General features: G+C 40.7%; 1 protein-coding gene across 12 annotated transcripts in view; it reads right to left on the bottom strand.

Annotated features, from left to right (window-relative positions):
• The window catches only part of LOC309496316 (NACHT, LRR and PYD domains-containing protein 3), a 94831-nt gene extending 76512 nt beyond the window's left edge, over positions 1-18319 (bottom strand). For 6 of the 12 annotated variants that reach the window (XM_082166304.1, XM_082166306.1, XM_082166307.1 and 3 more), the window contains exons 1-4: positions 18209-18319; positions 11491-11654; positions 7449-7563; positions 2998-3099 (exon numbers count right to left, since the gene is read on the bottom strand). In XM_082166304.1, the coding sequence (XP_082022430.1) occupies positions 2998-3099; positions 7449-7563; positions 11491-11641 (368 nt within the window). In that variant the 5' untranslated portion in view covers positions 11642-11654; positions 18209-18319. Of the gene's footprint in view, positions 1-2997; positions 3113-7448; positions 7564-11489; positions 11655-18208 lie in introns of all 12 variants that reach the window. The other 6 variants (XM_082166308.1, XM_082166313.1, XM_082166310.1 and 3 more) reach the window with 6 other exon arrangements.
• Positions 18320-20831: the final 2512 nt, after the last annotated feature.

Raw genomic sequence — 20831 nt, 5'->3', positions numbered from 1 at the left:
CTGAGGGCCAGGGCGGTGCTGGAGGAACTGACCAGGGAGATTCCGGCGGGTCTGGAATCCTGGCTGAGGGCCAGGGCGTTGCTGGGACCTTGGGTGGCATCGACAGGACAGGTTGCAAGGGCAGAGCCATCAGGGCAGGCGTAGCAGGCTGGCCAGGCTTGGGAAAGACAGGGACTATAGTGAGGAAGGCCATATAAGGAGGAGCAGGCTGCTTGGCGACGGCTTCCGGGTTGGCAACGGGCTCTGGGACCGCTTCCGGGAGCTTGGCCGAACCCGGCATGACTGGGAGCATGGGTGGCGCCGGCAGGGCAAGGAGCTTGGGTGGCGCCGGCAAGGCCAGGAGCTTGGGTGGCGCCGGCAGGGCAAGGAGCTTGGGTGGCGCCGGCAGGGCCAGGAGCTTGGGTGGCGCCGGCAGGGCCAGGAGCTTGGGTGGCGCCGGCAGGGCCAGGAGCTTGGGCGGCGCCGGCAGGGCCAGGAGCTTGGGCGGCGCCGGCAGGGCCAGGAGCTTGAGCGGGGCCGGCAGGGCGAGCAGCTTGAGCGGAGCCGGCAGGGCGAGCAGCTTGAGCGGGGCCGGCAGGGCGAGCAGCTTGAGCGGGGCCGGCAGGGCAGGGGGCCTGGACGGCGAGTCAGGGATAGCAGTCACCTCTGGGACGGTCCCCGGGCCCGGAGCCACCGGACAAGTCGTTGAGGAGGCCTTTCTTTTCCTCTTCCGTCTCCGGACCACAGACACAGGGACCACTGGAACTGGAACCACTGGAACTGGAACCACCGACACTGGGACCACCGGAGCAGGAACTGGGACCACTGGAACTGGAACCACCGGACTCGGGACCACCGACACTGGGACCCCCGACACAGGGACCACCGACACAGGGACCACCGACACAGGGACCACCGGAACGGGAACTGGGACCACTGGCCTTGAGTGAGCAACAGGAGCCCTCCTTCTCTTCCTCCGTTTCCGTGAGCAAGGTGGTGCTGCTGCAGTCTCAAGAAACGCCACAGGGGGCGCTGAAGTCTCTTCAGCCGCCAGTGGGGGCGCTGCAGCCTCTTCAGCCGCCAGTGGGGGCGCTGCAGCCTCTTCAGCCGCCAGTGGGGGCGCTGCAGCCTCTTCAGCCGCCAGTGGGGGCGCTGCAGCCTCTTCAGCCGCCAGTGGGGGCGCTGCAGCCTCTTCAGCCGCCAGTGGATAGGAGGCAGATGAGGCGGAACTGTTCTTCCTCCTCCCTCTCCCCGAAGGGGTCATCGGAGGACTGGGGACCTGGCAGCTTGTGAGATGAATAGGAGGTGGGCCAAGAGGTGGAAGGCCTCCCTCCTCACCACGGTTGTATACGTACCCCACAAACTGCCAGAATGAAAGAATCCCCAGCATTCCCATCTCCCAGGCACGGACAGGCTCATTAAGGCCGTTGTTGAAAATGTCCTTGAGCGCAGTGTTGTTAATGTCAAGCCCCTCTGCAGTGATGACAAACTGATGGGCAAACTCTTTCACTGTAGACACCCCTTGGCGAAGAGAAAAGAGCTTGCCATAGTGCTTCATCGTCTGACAAGTGGAGGGGCAAGCACTGGGAGATGGAAACAGGAAGATGACCATCTTTCTGCTGAGTCCTCTGATGGCCGGTTCATTCTGTTATGGTTTAGAAGGAGAGAACCCAATCGCAGACCATTTGCAGACATCTCTAGGGTTTAGTACAGAAAAAACAGGGAAAACAAAACCCACGAGGGGGCAAAACAAGACAGGATTGACAAACAAGACTAGACTAAGACTGACAGAAAACTGAACAATAAACTAACAGCTAAGACAGGATCAAAACACTTCACAAGACTTCTCAACAGGTTACTCACAAATGAATCTTCACATAAAGATTGGCAATGAACCGGCACAGGAAAGCAAACACAAGGGGATTAAATAGGGAGAAACTAATGAGGGAAACAGGTGACGGCGATGATACAATAATGATAACAAGATGAGATAACAAGGGGGCGGGGTTACATGACGAGACAACGCAAGCACATGGCCAAACAAATGGCCATGTGCTGCACATAAAACATGGGTCTGTCATGATCCTGCCTCAAAACAAGAAAGATCTAGGACATGAAGGCAGAACCATGACAACTGACTCCATTTTTCCCCACACCATATCCCAAATGTAAATAGTATTTCTCCTGTGTTTTATGCATGTCACTATGTTATATTAGCCTAGTTATGATTCTTTAGTTATGTTAGGGTAACTTCAAATGCTGATATCCAAATGATGTTGTATCACTGCTTTAATGTCTTCAAATCCCTGTCTTTCTTGGTATCAAAAGAAACCTCTTTACATTTCATAATTAATGGTGTATAGTATGTTATAATAAATGCATCATAATATTTTTACCGTTCCTTTGTGTAAAAACTGCACAAATTCTCTGGGCCACCATAAAAATGCAAACAGGGATAAAATGGAACAAAGACTTTCTCCCGGTCATCTTTGATTGGTCACCTCAACAAATGGGTGTGAACTGATAGGGCCTTTAAGAGTTCTCTGATCAGTTCAGATCTTGGCTCAATCTCTTTTGAGACGCTACGTTTCCTGTTTCCTTCTGGCAACTTTATCTTTAAGTTAACTTCGTTGGATTCAATGTGGACCACCCCAAGGAACCCAAAATGAATGCTTCAGCGCACTCCTGGCAAAATCATCAAGAATCTACCGCATCTGGACTTGTTCAGCAACCAAAGTCAATGCAAATACCTCAGGAAAGAGAGAGAAAGGAAACTTCAGACGCAGTCATGATGAGGCATTGCCTATTGCGTTGTCGTCATGTGCAGCATGGAGTTCCTTTGAAAGGATCAATTTGTTTTCTACTTCCTCCTCTATATTACTTAATAGAGATGAATACATCTGTGTATTCTCCCTTCATAATCATTTAAACTGTTTACACTGCATAATGAATCTCATGAAAAAACTGCAATTTATGACCCCTTTAAGTTAGAATTCTTAATACTGATTATCGTCTCACCTGGTGTTAAAGGTCTCATCACTGAGATCAGGGGGATGACGCATAGATCCGTCACTCTTTATAGACACACAGCTGGATACTGAACTTTCCTTTTGTCTGATACTGAGAGAAACACATCAATAATTTAGATTTTTCATATAATTGATACATTTGCCTCAGATCTTCTTAAATAAAGATGTATTTTTTTAGATTAAATATAATTTGTTCAACTGGAACATAAGATGATAGTTTTCTAAGTCACAATACATGATTAGAAGTTTCTGTAGATTTCCATTGTATAGCTATACATTTCTTTGTTGCGGACCCATAATCTATGCGTTGCCTCGGCTAACGCAAGATCCGAGCAGTGCGATTCTTATATTGTATAATATTCTAGTTTTTTTTACTTTCCTACAGGACAAACAAACACCAAAACAGACACAGAGCACTTGCTGAAGACACTGAAGCTAACACTGCGTTGTTCCAGTATCCTTTATAGCTACCATGGGATTCCATCATGTGTCACAAGGTGACGTTACGCCAATCAGAATTGGAATAATTGCACACGTGCTTCAGACACAGTCACGCTGAGGCATTCCCCACAGCGTCGATGTCAGATGCAGCGTGGAATTCCCTCGAAACGGAACAAATCTATTTTTACTTCCTATTCTATATTATGCAATAGAGATTAATACATCATCATAAGACTGCCTGCACAGACACAGATCAACACCTCTTCGTCTATTTGACTCATCTACTAGTACATGTTAGTAAAGAGAAATATATTACATCAGGATTGCTTAGAATAAAAATAGATTTAAATGCCTAAACAACATTTTCTTAGTTGTGGAAGAGCATAGTTTCTGCATACCTTCATAAGTATTTTGAATTATCTGCAATAGATAATTGTTTTGAAATGTAAGGACTTATGTAGTCAAGTCTCAAAATCATTCATTTCTGTTTATGCATTGGTAAATCAAGCCATTGACTGTACAGTCAACTTCACATTGTTCCTTTCATTAGCATGAAAAACAACTGTTATTCGAACTGTGATTAAATTATATACAGAAAGCAATCAAAGGATGCTCCCTATACAGTATCTCACAAAAGTGAGTACACCCCTCACATTTTAGCAAACATTTTAGTATATCTACTCAAGGGACAATACTATAGAAATGAAACTTGGATATATTTTAGAGTAGTCAATGTGCTGCTTGTATAGCAGTATATATTTACTGTCCTCTGAAAATAACTCAACATACAGCCATTATTGTCAAAATAGCTGGCAACAAAAGTGAGTACACCCTAAGTGATAATAGCTGTACGTCGTTTAACCATCCAAAGCCACATGTCCTATTCATCATGTTCATGTTTTTGTCTGCTTGACAGGACCATACAAATTGTTGTATCTTGTATTAGAGCAGTTCAAATTTGTGCTTTGAGTACAACTCTCTCATAATGACCACTGGATGTTCAACATGGCACCTCATGGCAAAGAACTCTCTAAGGATTTGAGAATTAGAATTGGTGCTCTCCACAAAGTTGACCTAGGCTATAAGAAGATTGGTAACACCCTGAAACTGAGTCACAGTACAGTGGCCAGGGTCATACAGAGGTTTTCCAAGACGGGTTCCACTCGGAACAGGCCTCGCAAGGGTCAATCAAAGAAGTCGAGTCCTCGTGCTGTGTGTCAGGTGCAGAAGCTGGGTTCAAAAAACAGACGCATGATCATGCCAGCATTGCTTTAGAGCAGGGGTGGGGAACGTTGGTCCTGGAGAGCCACTGTCCTGCAGAGTTTAGCTCCAACCCTGAAAAAAACTCACCTGATTATAGCCTTAGTGATCCTGAAGACATTGATTAGCTGGTTCAGGTGTGTTTGATTAGGGTTGGAACTAAACTCTGCAGGACAGTGGCTCTCCAGGACCAACGTTCCCCACCCCTGCTTTAGAGGTTGCAGAAGCAGAAGGTCAGCTTGTCAGTGCTCAGACCATACGTCGCACACTGCTACAAGTCGGTTTGCATGGACGTCGTCCCAGAAGGAAGCCTCTTCTGAAGCTGGCTCACAAGAAAGCCCGCAAACAGTTTGCCGAAGACAACCTGTCCAAGAGCATGAATTACTGGAACCATGTCCTGTGGTCTTATGACACTAAGATAAACTTGTTTGGCTCTTCATTGAGGAAAACATGGATTCCAACATGTGCTGCGACATTCTGAAGCAGAACATGAAGCTCTCCCTTCAGAAACTGGGCCGAACGGCATGATAACGACCCCAAACACACCGCCAAGATGACAACTGCCTTGGTGACGAAGCTGAAGGTGAAGGTGATGGAGTGGCCAAGTATTTCTCCAGACCTGAACCCTATTGAGCACCTGTGGTGATCCTCAAGCAGAAGGTGGAGAAGTGCCACGTGACTAACATCCAGCAGCTCCGTGATGTCATTATAAAGGAGTGGAAGAGGATTCCAGCAACAACCTGTGCAGCTCTGGTGAACTCCATGCCCAGGAGGATTAAGGCAGTGCTAGATAATGATGCTCATACAAAATATTGACACTTTGGACACAGTTTTGACATGTTCACTTAGGGTGTACTCACTTTTGTTGCCAGCTATTTTGACAATAATGGCTGTATGTTGAGTTATTTTCAGAGGACAGTAAATATATATTGCTATACAAGCAGCACATTGACTACTTTAAAATATATCCAAGTTTCATTTCTATAGTATTGTCCCTAGAGAAGATATAGTAAAGTGCTGAAATGTGAGGGTTGTACTCACTTTTGTGAGATACTGTAATTACTGGATCTGTTGATCATGTGCAGGAGACAGACGTAATATGCTGCCATAAATGACGCAAATTGTCACGTGAACAAGCAAATCCACAAAGCTAATTAACGTATATTAAAGGGGTGGTTCAGGATTTTGGACATCGGACCTCATTTCCAAGTTAGCCTGAGTGTTATTTATCAGTGGAGACAGTTTTCAAAAAATTTCACCCAGTCCTTCCAGTTGCATAGTTCGCCGGTGCTAGGCTAGCGCGAGTCAACGGTATCTGTTAGCCTGCCCACTCCACAGTACACCAAAATCAAATAAATTATAACGCCAGACCATCAATATAAATGTCTGTTGAGAGAATAATGTTAGAAATCAAACTACTCTTGCATCTCAATGATCGCATTACATTTACAGGAACTAGTTTCTCAGCAGCGGCGGAATTTTACTTTGCTCCGGTTAGTAGTACTGCGCCGAAAAGTAAACACAGAACAGAAGCGCACTACAGTCGGGACGTCTAGCTAGCTATTTCACGTCTAGCTAGCTATATGTAGCTATACATTTTCTGCACTGGCACCACCAGTCTCCCGATGTTCTGTCCCGGTTCTCTACGGCATCTCCAGCTGCTGTTGTCTCTACAGACATTCTTTCTCTTTCTGCCCTTTTAGCATCCATCTCGATTAATTATTCGTCTGTGTATTCCAGCTCATACATGTACAGTTCGTTGAACAACACACATTCCTCGTCTTCATCGTCTCCAAAGTCCGAAACATTGGCATGGCTTTCAAACGTGGCCATAGTCCTATGTCTTGTTGATTTCTTCGTGAAATATACTCTGATTCTGTAGTGATGAGTGTCAGCGGCAGGTAAATACACTTGCGTGATTATCATGTGGACCGGCTCTCTCGGTTGCCTAGGTAACTTAATATCACTCCGCTGCTGCTGTAGACTGTGCTAATAAATACAGGGAACAAAGTATAACTATTGCAATGCGATGAAAGGGTAGTTTGATTTCTAACATTATTCTCTCAACAGACATTTACATTGGTAGTCTGGCATTATAATTTATTTGCTTTTGGTGTACTGTGTAGTGGGTAAAACTGCTTTTAATGGCAGGCTAACAGATACCGTTGACTCGCGCTAGCCTAGCACCGGCGAACTATGCAAATGGAAGGACTGGGTGAACATTTTTGAAAACTGTCTCCACTGATAAATAACACACAAGTTAACTTGGAAATGAGGTCCGATGTCCAAAATCCTGAACCACCCCTTTAAGTCTAAGTCAAAGTGTCATCCAAAAAGAGCTCACATAAGTAAAAAGTATTTTTAAGACTTTTTTATGGTCTTACATTTTTATCTAATCTAATCTAATCTTTAACCTAATTTAAGACTTTTTAAGGATCCGCAGGAAGCCTGTAATGTTGATGATCGTGTTATCTTACATTTGCATATGATTACATAATGCTATCGCTTGTTTCTGCATCTTCTTTGCCTGTGTGTTTCACTGTTTTGATCAGGAGATTTAGTAGGCTACTCTTTCAGGAGATGCATAATAACCAGTACCTTATAACAGTGAAAACTGGAAAGCCATAAAAATGTATAATTGGCGGGGAAGCGCTTTCTCATAAAAGACTAGATAACTCGTCAGTGGCAGCAGGGAAAGAGTTAAGTTATAATTCTTAATAATAATGATTATCATCTCACCTGGTGTTAAAGGTCTCATCACTGAGATCAGGGGGATGACGCATGGATCCGTCACTCTTCATAGACACACAGCTGGATACTGAACCTTCCTTTTGTCTGATACTGAGAGAAACACCAATAATTCAGATTTTTCATATAATCGATAAATTTGCCACAGATTTTCTTAAATAAAGATGTGTTTTTTTTTTAGATTACATTTTTTTTTTTTCAACTGGAACATAAGATGATAGTTCTCTAAGTCACACAACATGATCAGTTCAGTTTTGTTTATTTCTTAAGCACATTTAATGGCAACAACAAGGCTGACCAAAGTGCTGTCCAATACAAAATAAAAGACCATAAGATAAAAGATAAAAGTAAACAGAGAACAACAAAACAAGACATTACAATGTATTAAAAGCCAACGAAAAGAGACATGTTTTAAGACTAGATTTGAATGTAGATAAAGTAGAAGCAGTCCTAATTTAGTTTAGGTTTGGACCCCGCCCAAGTAGCAGTGCTTCACCTTCTGAGAATATAGTTCCCAGTATGTATACGGTTAGAAGATGGCTGTGTCTCATGTGACCTTGTTATTTGTACACACTGTGACTATACAAATCACAACATGTAAATAGGAAAATGTTGGCGTTATTTTGTCACTTATTGGGAGCAGTATGCTAGCTGGAGCCGTTTACCTCCAGTCTTTGTGCTAAGCTAGTCTAGCGGTGGGTGCGTCAGACAGAGTTACGGCACGCACGGAGATGAAAAGGGTATGTATGACTTATCTAACTCTGGGGGATACAGAAAAGCTAAAGTCCCAAAAAGTCGGCGTGTTCCTTTAAGCGAGTTCTTGGAATTTGTAGTAAGTTTTGATCTTCAGACCTTTGGCTTTGTGAGGGATTATAGGGGTGGAGTAAATTAGACAGATAGTTTGGCGTTTGATTATGTAGAGATTTATAGACAAGTAATAGGATTTTTAACCCAATTCTATAATTAACTGGCAACCAAAGTAAATATTTCAGAAGGGGAGTGACATGCGTACATTTTTTACATCCTTTCTAAAATTGCGCAGCTGCATTTTGAACCACTCGTAAATGAGAAATTTGAGACTTAGATATACCATAGTAGATGGAGTTGCAATAGTCCAGCCTAGTCGTAATAAAAGCATGGATTGCAAGACTTCTCTGATAGAAACGGCCTAATTTTAGCAAGCAAGCAGAGATTAAGGAAACTAGAACCAAATCACAGACCTAATAAGTTTATTAAACTTAAAGGTTGGATCAGTAGTTTTTGAAACACACTTTTGAAAACTGTGTTGGACCGAGTACCAAAACACACTTGTAACCAATCAGCAGTAAGGGGCGTGTCTACTAATGATTGGGAGGAGACACACAGCACAGACATTAGCCGGACGACAACAGAAAGATAGAGATGGAAGATAAAAAAACAAAAGAGGAAAATGTCTGTGGAACTTAAAATTAAAAAGAAGGCTTATGATAAGGCAAGAGGTAGAACTCTTGTTAATATCGGAGAAGCTTACCAGGGCTGGAGAGATCTCAAGGAGCGGAAAGGCCTAACATCGGACACCGAGTTTGCTTTATTTCTTCTCGATAGGTGAGTAACATGGTTTAGCTTTGTTTCACAGAACTAATATATGCTGGCCATTGCTTGAATATGCTCGTGTGTCATCTTTGCTTGTTTTTTTCATTTGCGATATTGTCGTTCGTTTCAGCTATGAAAAAGACACATTCATTTCCACACCATATAAGCCTGGAGCATTTAAACCTCCTCAACTGTCTGTTTCAAGCGTCGGCTCCCAAAGTGTGTCTGAAAAGTAAAATGATATACTCCTAATATATGTTTGTTTACTTTGGTTCCTCGTTTAGTGATCGATATAACCCCCTAATCTTGTTATAGTTGTAATATATTTGTTACAATGACTGTCGTGCTCGTGCTATCGAGTTGATCATGATAGCTTTGAGTTTTTGGGATGGGTGTTGAGCGTCGTCTTCCATGTGAAATGGGAGCTGAACCATTGACGCGTTAAAACACACATTAGTCCCAAAACACATTCGACATGGATTACCATAGTAACACATTGCTTTCACTTATTGATGACATCATACCCTCAGCCGGCAGGTACAGCAGATTCCGGCATAGCCGTTGCCTGGGTTACAGTCGCGTACGTAAGTGCGGGGTGTAGCTATCAAATTAAGGGCGAGAGTATAATAGTGTGTAAAACTTTCCCAATGGGTTGTACGTTTTGTACACGGCCAAAACATATTTAATAATGAGACAACTTTTAAGGCAACATTATGAATCTCTGCGGTGTGTTAAATACCCTATGTATAATGTTAAACTGAATTGATCTATGTCTGGTTTTACATGAGAATCTTAGGGCATTTTCTTTTCACAAATACATTTCCAAGTGTCTTGTTTAAAAATACATTCCAAATCTTTTCCTCATTTGGATTTAGAAAATGCTGTTTCCTCTCCATAATAATCAATGAAATTGGCATACATATAAAATACAAAACCTCTGGGCCCTTTTTCCTCCATTATAATGTTATATTTTGGGAGCGAGGAAAGAGGCAATAAATGACCACCTTGTTGTGTAGCAATTTAATGCCTCACCTGAAAATACTTTTTAAAACATTTTTTTTTTGTAAGTATAAAAGAAACTTTGCATTCAATGGTTCAAATGTCATGAGCATATCTTCCTCATACAAATCACAAAATACGATTTTTATACCAATAATAATAATAATTAATTTGTTTAGCGTTTGTCATTTTGTTAAATGTTTACATTTATATAGTGCTTTTCTAGGTACTCAAAGCACTTTACATATGGAAGGGGGAATCTCCTCAACCACCACCAATGTGCAGCATCCACCTGGATGATGTGACGGCAGCCATATTGCGCCAGAACGCCCACCACACACCAGCTTATTGGCGGAAAAGAGACAGAGTGATGAAGCCAATGAGTAAATATATGAGGATGACCACAGAGAGTCAGGACTTCAAAGACCACCAGAATGATCTGACAATGAACAAAGCAAACACTGGCTGGGGAGGTCCGTCAGTTTGTGGCTGCCTGCTCGGTCTGTGCCCAGAATAAATCTTCCAACAAGCCCTTCCCTTCCAGGGAGGGGTTGGTCTGCTCCAACCCCTCCCTATCCCCTTCTGTTTCTTATGTTTATCATGTGCACTTTTGTTTGTCCTGTCTTTATCCCACCCCCTCGTTTCCTTTTCCTTAGTTAATTTGCCTCACCTGTTGTCTCTTATTACCCTCTTAAATTGTTGCCCTGTTTATTTCCCTTGTGTGTGCTGTTCTGTGCCAGATTGGTGTTTGTCTTTGAGCTTACAACTTTCAGTTAGTGTTTTTCGTCAGGTGTCCAATTGTTTTTTGTTTTTCTTTTGGCTCCAGGATTCTCTGTCTATCCTGCATTCCTTTTTATTTGTCTACCCCTGCCTGACTTAGACTGCCTAATCTGGCCTGCCTGGGATCCTGAGTTTCTCTTCTCCTGACCTGGATCTGTTAGCCTGGCCATTTGGATCTATTCCATTTTCCTGCCCTGGGCTGCCAAGCCAGCACACCTGCCTGTTTCCTGGATTCTCCAGTAGTCAAAGTTTGTCTCTGTGTTGTCTGTGAGCAGCCTGCCCTCCAATCTGTCCATTCACTGGTTCTGCCTGCCTTACTGACTCTGACATCAGTACCAGCCTGCCCCTTCTGGGTTGTTTGCCTGCGTGAATTATTTCCTGCTACTCAGCATCTGTTTCTTTCCTGGCTAAGGATTGGTTTTGTTCTGACCCTCTTGGGCTGGATTTAGCTGAGTTTTGCCTGTTGCAAATAAATATTTTCTATTCACCTGCTTCAGAGAGGTTCTCTCTCCGTTATTGGTCTTGACAAGTTCGCTGCAGATTGACTTTTATACAACATATTAAACATAAAGAAATTTTAGAGAAATAATTTTTTTGCTGGACCGCTCAGATTCTCTCTCTTTATTGAAAATTGTATATTATAATTCTGTATCTTGCCCCAAGTGCTGGTTATTGTCTCACCTGGGGTTAAAGTCTTCTCTGAACTTAAGGGGTTCTGCCATGGATATGTCACTCTTTGTAGACACACAGCTGGGCTCTGAAGATGCTGCATTCCCCTCCTCTTGCTCCTCGTAGAGACAGATTTTAGAGGGGGCTTTCTTCTGTGTCTCCATGAAGATTTAGGTTCTGCATTTAGAGAGAAAAACACTAACAACTAAACACCATCTTTAGAGACAGTTAAGCTCTTCATTATTTAAATGATTTACAACATCCAATAAACAACTGTGATGCATTAAACAACTGACAAAATGCTTTACACACTATACAATAAAGCAGTGTCTAGCCACTTTTTTAGTAGCTTGGTTCTGAAAGTATTTTCCCCATTTATTTTTTTCCGATTATGATTCTACAAACACGATAAGAATTAGTCTTCACGCGATAATAACGATAAAGCCTAGTTGATGACATATTTCTGTTTGGGACCCATTCGCAGCTCACATGCATGTCGTCGTGCAGAGCGAAAAACAACTATGGTAGAAGGCAGATGTGAAGCTGAGGCGGAGTTTGTCGCTAAACGAGGAACTACCTCTAGTACAATCACACCATAGGTACACAGATATATTTTCACTCGCTGAACGCTTGAGAGTTTCGCTCTCCATCAAGCGCACTATTTCAGTTTATTCCAATGAATGCACAGTGTATTTGATGCACAGTAAACACTAGTGTGAGGCGCCCGACTCACCGTCGCTTTGCTGAGAGAGATCAGTGTTTCTCACACACTCAAAGAGAGAGTGAGAGAGTCTTAAGCCACCTTTCCACTGCACACAACATTCGCATACGATTGTCGCATTTCGCCCCCTAGTGTCAGTCGCACGGAACTTTGAAATTGGTCGTGAAGCAACCGTTACCCTCGGCTATTCACAATGGTAAAATTAATGATTTTAATTAATGTAATGCATGCATGAATATATCCACAGAAAACAAATGACCCTCAATACATCTAAAATAAAAACATAGTAGATTTTATAGAGCTAATCAATATAAATATTGATTTAATAATTATAAAATATTTTTTTCTGCCATAATTATTAATAACCGACATTTTACATAAATAGCGTTTACAGAATGACGTTAAAGTGTTAAAATATTGGTTAGAATACATCGCATCCGGTCGACGGTCGCATACGTTCTAGCCGCAAAAGATATTTCAACGCATCCGAAGCTCGAATCGGATCCGAAATTTCCGCATACGCATATGATCGGAACTCCACGCAGCTCCCGTACTACTGTCCAATGGAAATGAATGACTTCCGGTCCGACGGCTGTCATTTGTCGTGTGCAGTGGAATACGATTGTCGCATTTCGCCCCCTAGTGGCAGTCACACAGAACTTTCATTACGATGGTACACGGCAACATGGGAGAGAAGTTGATTCTCGCAGTCTCCGAATACCTCATTCTGTATGATATAACTCTTGAATCATACAGAGACGTCAAGCAGGAAAAAGCCAGGTAGTGTTTTACCCACACTGATTTGAAGTATTTTTTTTTTTGCGTCTCCAGTAAATGAGTGCAACAACAAGAGCCTTTATTCTCCGTGCATTTACCATGGTTGAATGAATGAATTATACCGCCAATAATTTTGGATCGAAAATGAATACAATATTAAAAACAATAATATATATACATATATACTTATTTGTTTTCCGCATACGCATATGATCGGAACTCCCCTCAGCTCCCGTACGACTCTCCATTGGAACGGCTGTCGTTTGTTGTTTGTTGTGTGCAGTGGAAACGTGCTACATGTTAACGATATTACCTGTAGTTGTTGTATTTTCCTGTAAAAATAATGAAGTTCATTTGGAATAATTCAGCATTTATGAGCAAGCAGAAACTAGCATCTATGAGCAAACTCCTCTAGCTTTGAGAACAGGCGCGCTCAACTCCCAAATCGTTTATGGGTGCGAGTAATAAAAGACGTTATCAAAAATAAAGATGAAAAACCACACTCTCGAAGTATAATTTCATAAATGTATTGTTACCATGTCCACACAGACGCGTTTCGGCCTAAGCCATCATCAGTGTGTACATATAATGTACATATAATATAGAGTTTGTGGTTTTTCAAACTCCTCTAGCTACCTTCCCTCTTCATGCTTCTCTCTCCTCCACTCCCCACACACCCCGCTTCATGTGCACGTGCACTAACCCCCCAACCCCAAATCATTCTTGTCTGTTATTGGCTGGAACGTTATTTTTTCTTGCCGTTTGTGGAGCCTGGGCTATCTACAGAGACCGCGTTTTTTTACAGTGTGTTCAGGGGACAGGCAGCTTGCGGATAGTGAGGAGATGTTTGCTGGATGTGACAAAAAATGTTTTGGCCAAAAAACGCGTGACATCGCTTAGAGCACCTTTAATATTCATGAACCCAACAGCTCATCAATCCTAGTGCAGTTTATATTATTAGTAGTAAAAGTCGTAGTAGTATTATTACAGTATCTTATTAGAATTGTTGTTATTCTTATTTTTTCACAGAAACACTGAATTACCAACAATGTCTTAAGCACCACCAGTCCTAAGTTCTGTTAAAATGACAAATATGCATTCATACGTTTTCAATCATACATGGTTACCAAGTTTTAATTCTAATTAGTTAAGTTCTATCATTAAATAATGCTTGATTATTTGCACTTTCTTGTAATTTTGTAACCTATCTGGGTAGGGATTGTTACTTTTGCTGTTTGCACTATTTTTTGCCACTGTTTGCACCATGAGAGTATGAATAAATACAGAATCTGTGTTTACATTTCAAACTTACATTGATTTGAATTATTATTGTGTAATTATTATTGTGTGATGTTTGTCAGTACAGTTGCACTATTTAAACATTATCTGCCCTTTTACAGAATAAACGTATATCTGCAACTTTTCCATTTCTGCAAGGGCTGGTGTTTGGATTTTTACTGTTTTTTTAATTTATTTATTCTTTTGTGTAATTGGTATATTATATGAGCCTATTTGATGATGGGTATGTTTTATATTAGATCAATGTTTGTGTTTCTGAGACTCTCAAGAGTGAATGCAGCTATCACTTGTAGCCAAAAACAGTGGTGTATGGTACTATATTTATATCGTAAATGATATTAGCGCAATACATACGATAAAATATTGTGATATAGTTTTAAGTCCATATCGCCCATCCCTTTTTTTTAATGAACATTAATGAACTGGCGTGCATAAGAGCTGTAGGGCAGGATAGACACTGTCAACTGCAAAATCCACCACACAAGTCTGTGAGTCAAAAGTAGATGTAGTCCCTGTGCTTGTATGATCTGAATATACAGTAGTTACTCAACCAAAATGCATATTACCGTCGCGAGACCACAGCGTTAAATAGGCTACAACCCAATCACATGTGACACTCATTCGAAAATCACCACCAGGTGGCGCAAAGGGACATTATTGTAGCAGTAATTGTAGCAGTTGTAAATTGGTAATTAAACATGAATTAAACAATCTGAGGTATGATACAGATGGCATAGGGAATAATAGGGAATGGCATTCTAGGATACCACTCATATAGTTTTTTTGTAATAGGGTAGAAATAGCAGGATTAGTATTATGCTGTTCTGAAATCAACCATTATTACATAAACACAGTAAAAAAAAAAAAGAGGTGAGGCTCCAGTGTTGAGATTACTTTACTTTGGGTGCTTGGTATAGTTTGTACGTGGTTGTTCTCGTGCGCAAGATGCAACAGTATAAAAAGCAACTGTCATGATTAAGGGTTACAAAAGATAAGACAACATTTATTAATTATAACCAAATTATGTTTGATTTATTAAATAACGAAACAGATATTTATCAATTGGTTTGAGGCTTTTCAAAATGACAGATTATATTAATTAAACTAATAATAAATATATTTCTTTATATAATTACACATGGATGTATTATATATACATGTATATTAAATGAAAATACACTCTCAGAAAAAAATAAACAAAAGCAGTCACTGGGGTGGCATCCTTTCAAAAGGTACACCTTTGTCCCATATTTACCCTTATAGGCAGAGGTGTAGCAATAGGGCATGCAATGCCCCAGCATTTTGAGGGGGCCCCTGAGGGCTGATCATTTATACAATCAGAAATGTTAATATAAACACGCAGCAACATCTCTGCATCCCCCTTAGTGGGGCCCCCTCTCTCGTAATGCTTTTGCCAACTCCCCTCTGCCGCCTTTTTGGTGGCACAGCGCTTACTCGCGGTACTGTAGAAAATGCATGATTTGATTTGATAAACATGAAGAGGACTTATCCGTCTGGCATGGCCGCTCTCTATTGTTAGGCGCATATCGAAAGTGTTTGTACGGAGTGTGGATGCTGAAGTAAAATGAGCTTCAGGACATGGAGGCGCCGGCGTACTCACTTGCATTTTTTTCATAATACATTGCATAATACATCATTCGACTACTTTTATTTGTGTAAACTCACAATAACAATAAAAAAGTGTTGCTTTTGCAAAATAAAGAAAACAAAGAGTGTGCGCTTTCTGCCGTCTTTGTCTCTTAGAACTTGAGAGCGCGTCTCAAAAATGAAACGAAACTCAGCGCGGCGTATAGGCTACTTGCCTCACAGAATTGAGAAATATCTATAGCTATATAAAGCTTGAAATGTCTACTTTTAAACTAACCAATTTGAATCGAAAACAAATACTCTCTGGTTATGTAATCCGTATGAAAGGTGCATTTCTCTCTAAAGGCGCGTCCACTACACTGTGGAGATGGCGAGTCAGCATCGTCAACTTCATCTTTGCAGCCAACAGACTCAGAAAACCCTCATTTTTTTAGTAAATAAACAATTACTTCATTACTTTTCATTACATACTACTATCATTACTTTTGCCCGGTGCTTTGTGGCAAACTTTATGCGTGCGCTTAAGCATGGAATAAAATAATAAAATAAAGATTAAATTAAGATGCTAACCATATATTTCTATATTTAGGAGGAGCATTGTTTGTTCCTGTCACCACCACACAAAACACAGTTTTTTAAGGTGACAATCTGTTATAAATATGAAGATGCTGTACTGTATCTTGGAGATTGTATTGTATTGTATTGTATCTTCTGTTATAAGGATGAAGATTGACATTTTGTTAATTAGAAAATATAAACAATTTATGTTCTGTTAGATGTGTTTTTACTTTTTGTGTGCTGTATAATTATACTGTATATCTAGGCAAATAAGCTATATTAACAACAACAAAAAATCTTTTAGAAGGGCTTCATTGATTAATTTTGCCTGGGGCCCCCACTTAATGTAGGTTCGCCTCCGCTTATAGGGTGCATATAGTATTAGTACCTTAATGGTACACATTAGTACCTCAAGTGTAGTACCTTTTGAAAGGGTTTTGTACCTTTTTTTCTGAGAGTGTATAGTCATTTATATTATACTTATTTACAGAAATTATATAGTCATCATACATCACACCCCTCTCGTGTGTCTAATGCCATCGCAGCAGGGTGTTCAGAATGAAATCATTCTGTCAAATGAAGATATCCCATGCTCAGGGAGAAGAGAGCAGTGAACACTGAACAGGAACACAGCTTTTTTGTTTGTTTTGTTTTTGGACAAAAAGTCCAAAAGCACAGGCCATCTTTAGCATTAGCATCAAAACACATCACACATTCTGAGAGTGTGGATATGGTGCAATAAAGCAAGCCAATCTCAGCAGCTGGCATTTACTTGCATTTTTGAAAGAGGAGTGTTTTGACAGAGTAAAAATGAGTATGGAAAATTGTGGACAAATTCATTCCTTTGTCACGGATGAACAGATCCATCCAGTTGTCACACACCACTTTGTAAAGGAAAAACGCTCTCTGTTTCTAGCTTTTTAGACAAGTCAAGTCAAGTCACCTTCATTTATATAGCGGCTAGCGCTTTTAACAATATAGATTGTTTCAAATCAGCTTTACAGTGATAATAGGAAATTAATGGAACAGAGATTATTTTGGCTTTACAGCAGCTCCAGAAAAAAAGTTATTGTCCAGCTAAAGTTAGTTTTTGATTGATTCACTTCCATTGCAAAAATCATTTAAAACTTAGGCCTAGTGTTTACACGAGAACGCTCGCGGGTGAAAACGTAAAAATATTTTATTTTCGTTTCGTGCCTTTCGTTTAGACGGCGACGGCGTTTTGGGGGCTTAAAAATGCAAAAAAGTGAAACCACCCTCCAGAGTGGAAATCTTAAAAACGCTCCACCGTCGCGTTCCCGTCTAAACGGTAAAAACGCAAAAGTCTGCTAGACTGCTAGGTTGTACGCAGGCGCGCGGACTTGGTGTTGTTGTGTGGCAGTGCTTCACATTGCCACCTAGCCGCCTGGAGTGCATACTAGCCTACATCGAATTTCACACTTTTGCGTCACCATAAGCATGCAGATTCAAAAAGCAATCTTTGTAACTTACTGGTTTCTGGTTTACTGGATTGTTCAAATGTAGCCTAAAACTACAATCATAGAAGAGAAAATGTACATTGTGTTCACATCCACAACATACAGCTTGCTTTTCTTACATAGTAGAGATATTTGAATAGAAGTGAATCTAAAATGTTTCTTTACCCTAGTGCTAGGGCATTAGCCTACAACATTAGCAAAGTGCCAACAGTATGTTTATAATAAAATGTGGTAATAATCATAACATCTCCATACACATAGAATTACTATAGAACAAATATAGAACTTACGGTTATATCCAGGCTTAAACGGTGAAATCATCCACCGATATGAACTGCATAGCAGGAAAGTTAATCTGGACTGTCTTCACGAAATCGAAAGTAAACCGAAATGGCATAATTCTAGTGCAATACATTAAACATTCAGAAGGAGGCAGCTATCACAAATGGAAAATATGCAACAGCAAGTATTTAGAAATCGAATATTCAATCTGTGTATTGTTTCTACCTCAGAACGAAAAATCAAGCTGAATTCTTTTTTTCTTTTTTCTTACAAAAAGGGGTCTGTTTTCTAATTTTTCTGCTTTCAATATTTAATAAAAAAATTTTTTAGAAAAATGAACGAATGATACACGCACCGGACCCAAATGCAAGTGCTTGGATTGGTCTGTTCAGGGACGTCTCTCAGAGATGCATCTCCACTTTACCTGGCTGACAGGACAGCCTGACAATATTAGGCTGCAAAGACTTGTGTTTCAGATCCTCCTGGTCTGATCAGTGATCAGCTCTGCTCAAATGTCCTTCCTTTCCTCTGCATGGACCGCTATAAGTTTCATGTCTAATCTTTAACTACCCATACATTAGAGTAAGAACATTAGAAATGCACTTGGTCAGAAAGTTGTGACAGCCATTTTGCCATCACGCTTCTTTTGGTCAGTCAGTCGCTTGTAACACCTAAAGAACATTACTTTCATGTATTCCAGTTCCTAATATTCTCACCGAACTGCATAACAGTGTTGAGAAGAGTCGAGTGCAAGGTTTATCAAAAGAGCAAAGACAAGATTTACATCTGCAAAATATACAATAATTGGGGCTGCCATGTTAATAAATTAATTTTAAATGTTATGCTAGTGTTCCTTGATAGTGAAGTGAAGTCGAGTCAAGTCACATTTATTTATATAGCGCTTTTTACAATACAGATTGTTTCAAAGCAGCTTTACAGAGATAACAGGAAAATAATGCAACAAAGTTTGTTTCCAGAAGAAAATAGTGTCACAGTCCAGCTTAAGTTAGTTCAGTGATGTTTCATTTTTGTTGTAAAAAAGTTTATTCATTTAGTTAATTTAAATATATAGCCGCTCTGGAGAAAACGTGATATCATCGTCCAGCTCAGTTCAGTTCTCAAATAATGGTGGGCAGGCAGATTAATATTATTGTTGAATATTAAATTAAATGTTAAATGTAATGTCCCCAAATAAGCAAGCCCAACCAATGGCAACAAATGTGGAAAAAGGCGACAGTGGCAAGGAACCAAAACTCCATCAGGTGGCAGAATGGAGAAAAAAATCTTGGGAGAAACCAGGCTTAGTCAGGGGGCCGGCTCTCCTCTGGCCAATGAACAAACAGTGTACTATGATTATGATTCAGGCAGCATTATAGGTCAGAAGTCAGATTGGATTGGAACAATCAGAATATTATCCAGTTCCATCTAATTGAAGATCGGAGTCATCACGCCGGTATGGAGACGGGTTTGTTGAGGATCAGTGCCGATGGCTGTTGTGTCAATGAGGCCTTCACATTGGAGAGTATAGTTGACACAACCTCTGCTGACACTTCAGGGATGCATTGTGGTCGTGTCTAGGCGCAAAGAGTGTTCCTAGGTTCCTAACTGATGATGAAGAATTGACAGAACAGCCATCAATTGTTAGACAGTATTGTTTTTGGTTTTGTATTCACCTTATTTTCCAAGACAACAAGGCCCACAAGTCAGGGCGAGGGTGCCAAATCGTCCCGTTTGCCTGCGTGAGGAGATCCTTCCTCACTGGCACAGGCCAAGGGACTTTGTCCATCATCTGAGCTAGCTCTGGAAACCACGTCTGGGTTTTCCAGAGGGGGGCTACTAGGAGGACTGAGCATCCGCTTTCTCTGATCCGTTTGATGACCCGAGGGCTCATAGAGACGGGAGGGAACGTATATAGAGGGCGACTCTTCAACATTTTCAGAAAATGTTAATTTCCTTTGTTTTCTCAGAGAGTTGCCCTCTCTTCCAGTTCTTCCAGTCTTACAGCTTAAACACGTTTTTAATTTTGGTTTATCTGGCAAAGAAATGTATATTGTAATTGTGGTCATCCCCTTAGGTGCCTTCTTTCAAAATGTGGATGTCTCAAATATCTGCATTAATACCACTCGAGAAACTCACTTATGATACACATCAAAAGTCTAATGACTTTTGGCAGAAATGGACACCTCTTTGGCACTATGTCAATAACCTCTCCTGACTCTCTACTCTACTTTGTATATTTGCTAGTCTGCCTGACATTACATTTTTTTAAATATATATTTTAATGCATTTCATTTTCTCCCTTTTTTCCCTCACTGCATGTTTGAGGCTGTATTTGAATGCTTCTGGACATTGGAGTAACCAACAAATAAAAATAAATAAATAAAAGCAATTAGGTACAAGAGGCTGTTCTGTATTGTGAAGTAACTAACCCTATCCTTAACCCTATAAGTTCATGTAGTTAATATTACTTAATATTTAATTTGTGCAATTACACAGTAACATCACCTTAAAATAGTGTAAAGTAAAAAAATAATTTTTATTTTTGAGAGAACTATAATTTGAAAGTAAATTGAATGCATCTTTCTTTTCACTTTTCTTACTGCACATCAACAAAATGAAAATTTGATGGGC

Source organism: Leuciscus leuciscus (genome assembly GCF_965113295.1).
Source record: "Leuciscus leuciscus genome assembly, chromosome: 4".
NCBI lineage: Eukaryota > Metazoa > Chordata > Actinopteri > Cypriniformes > Leuciscidae > Leuciscus > Leuciscus leuciscus.
This window is presented reverse-complemented; position numbering and strand designations above follow the sequence as displayed.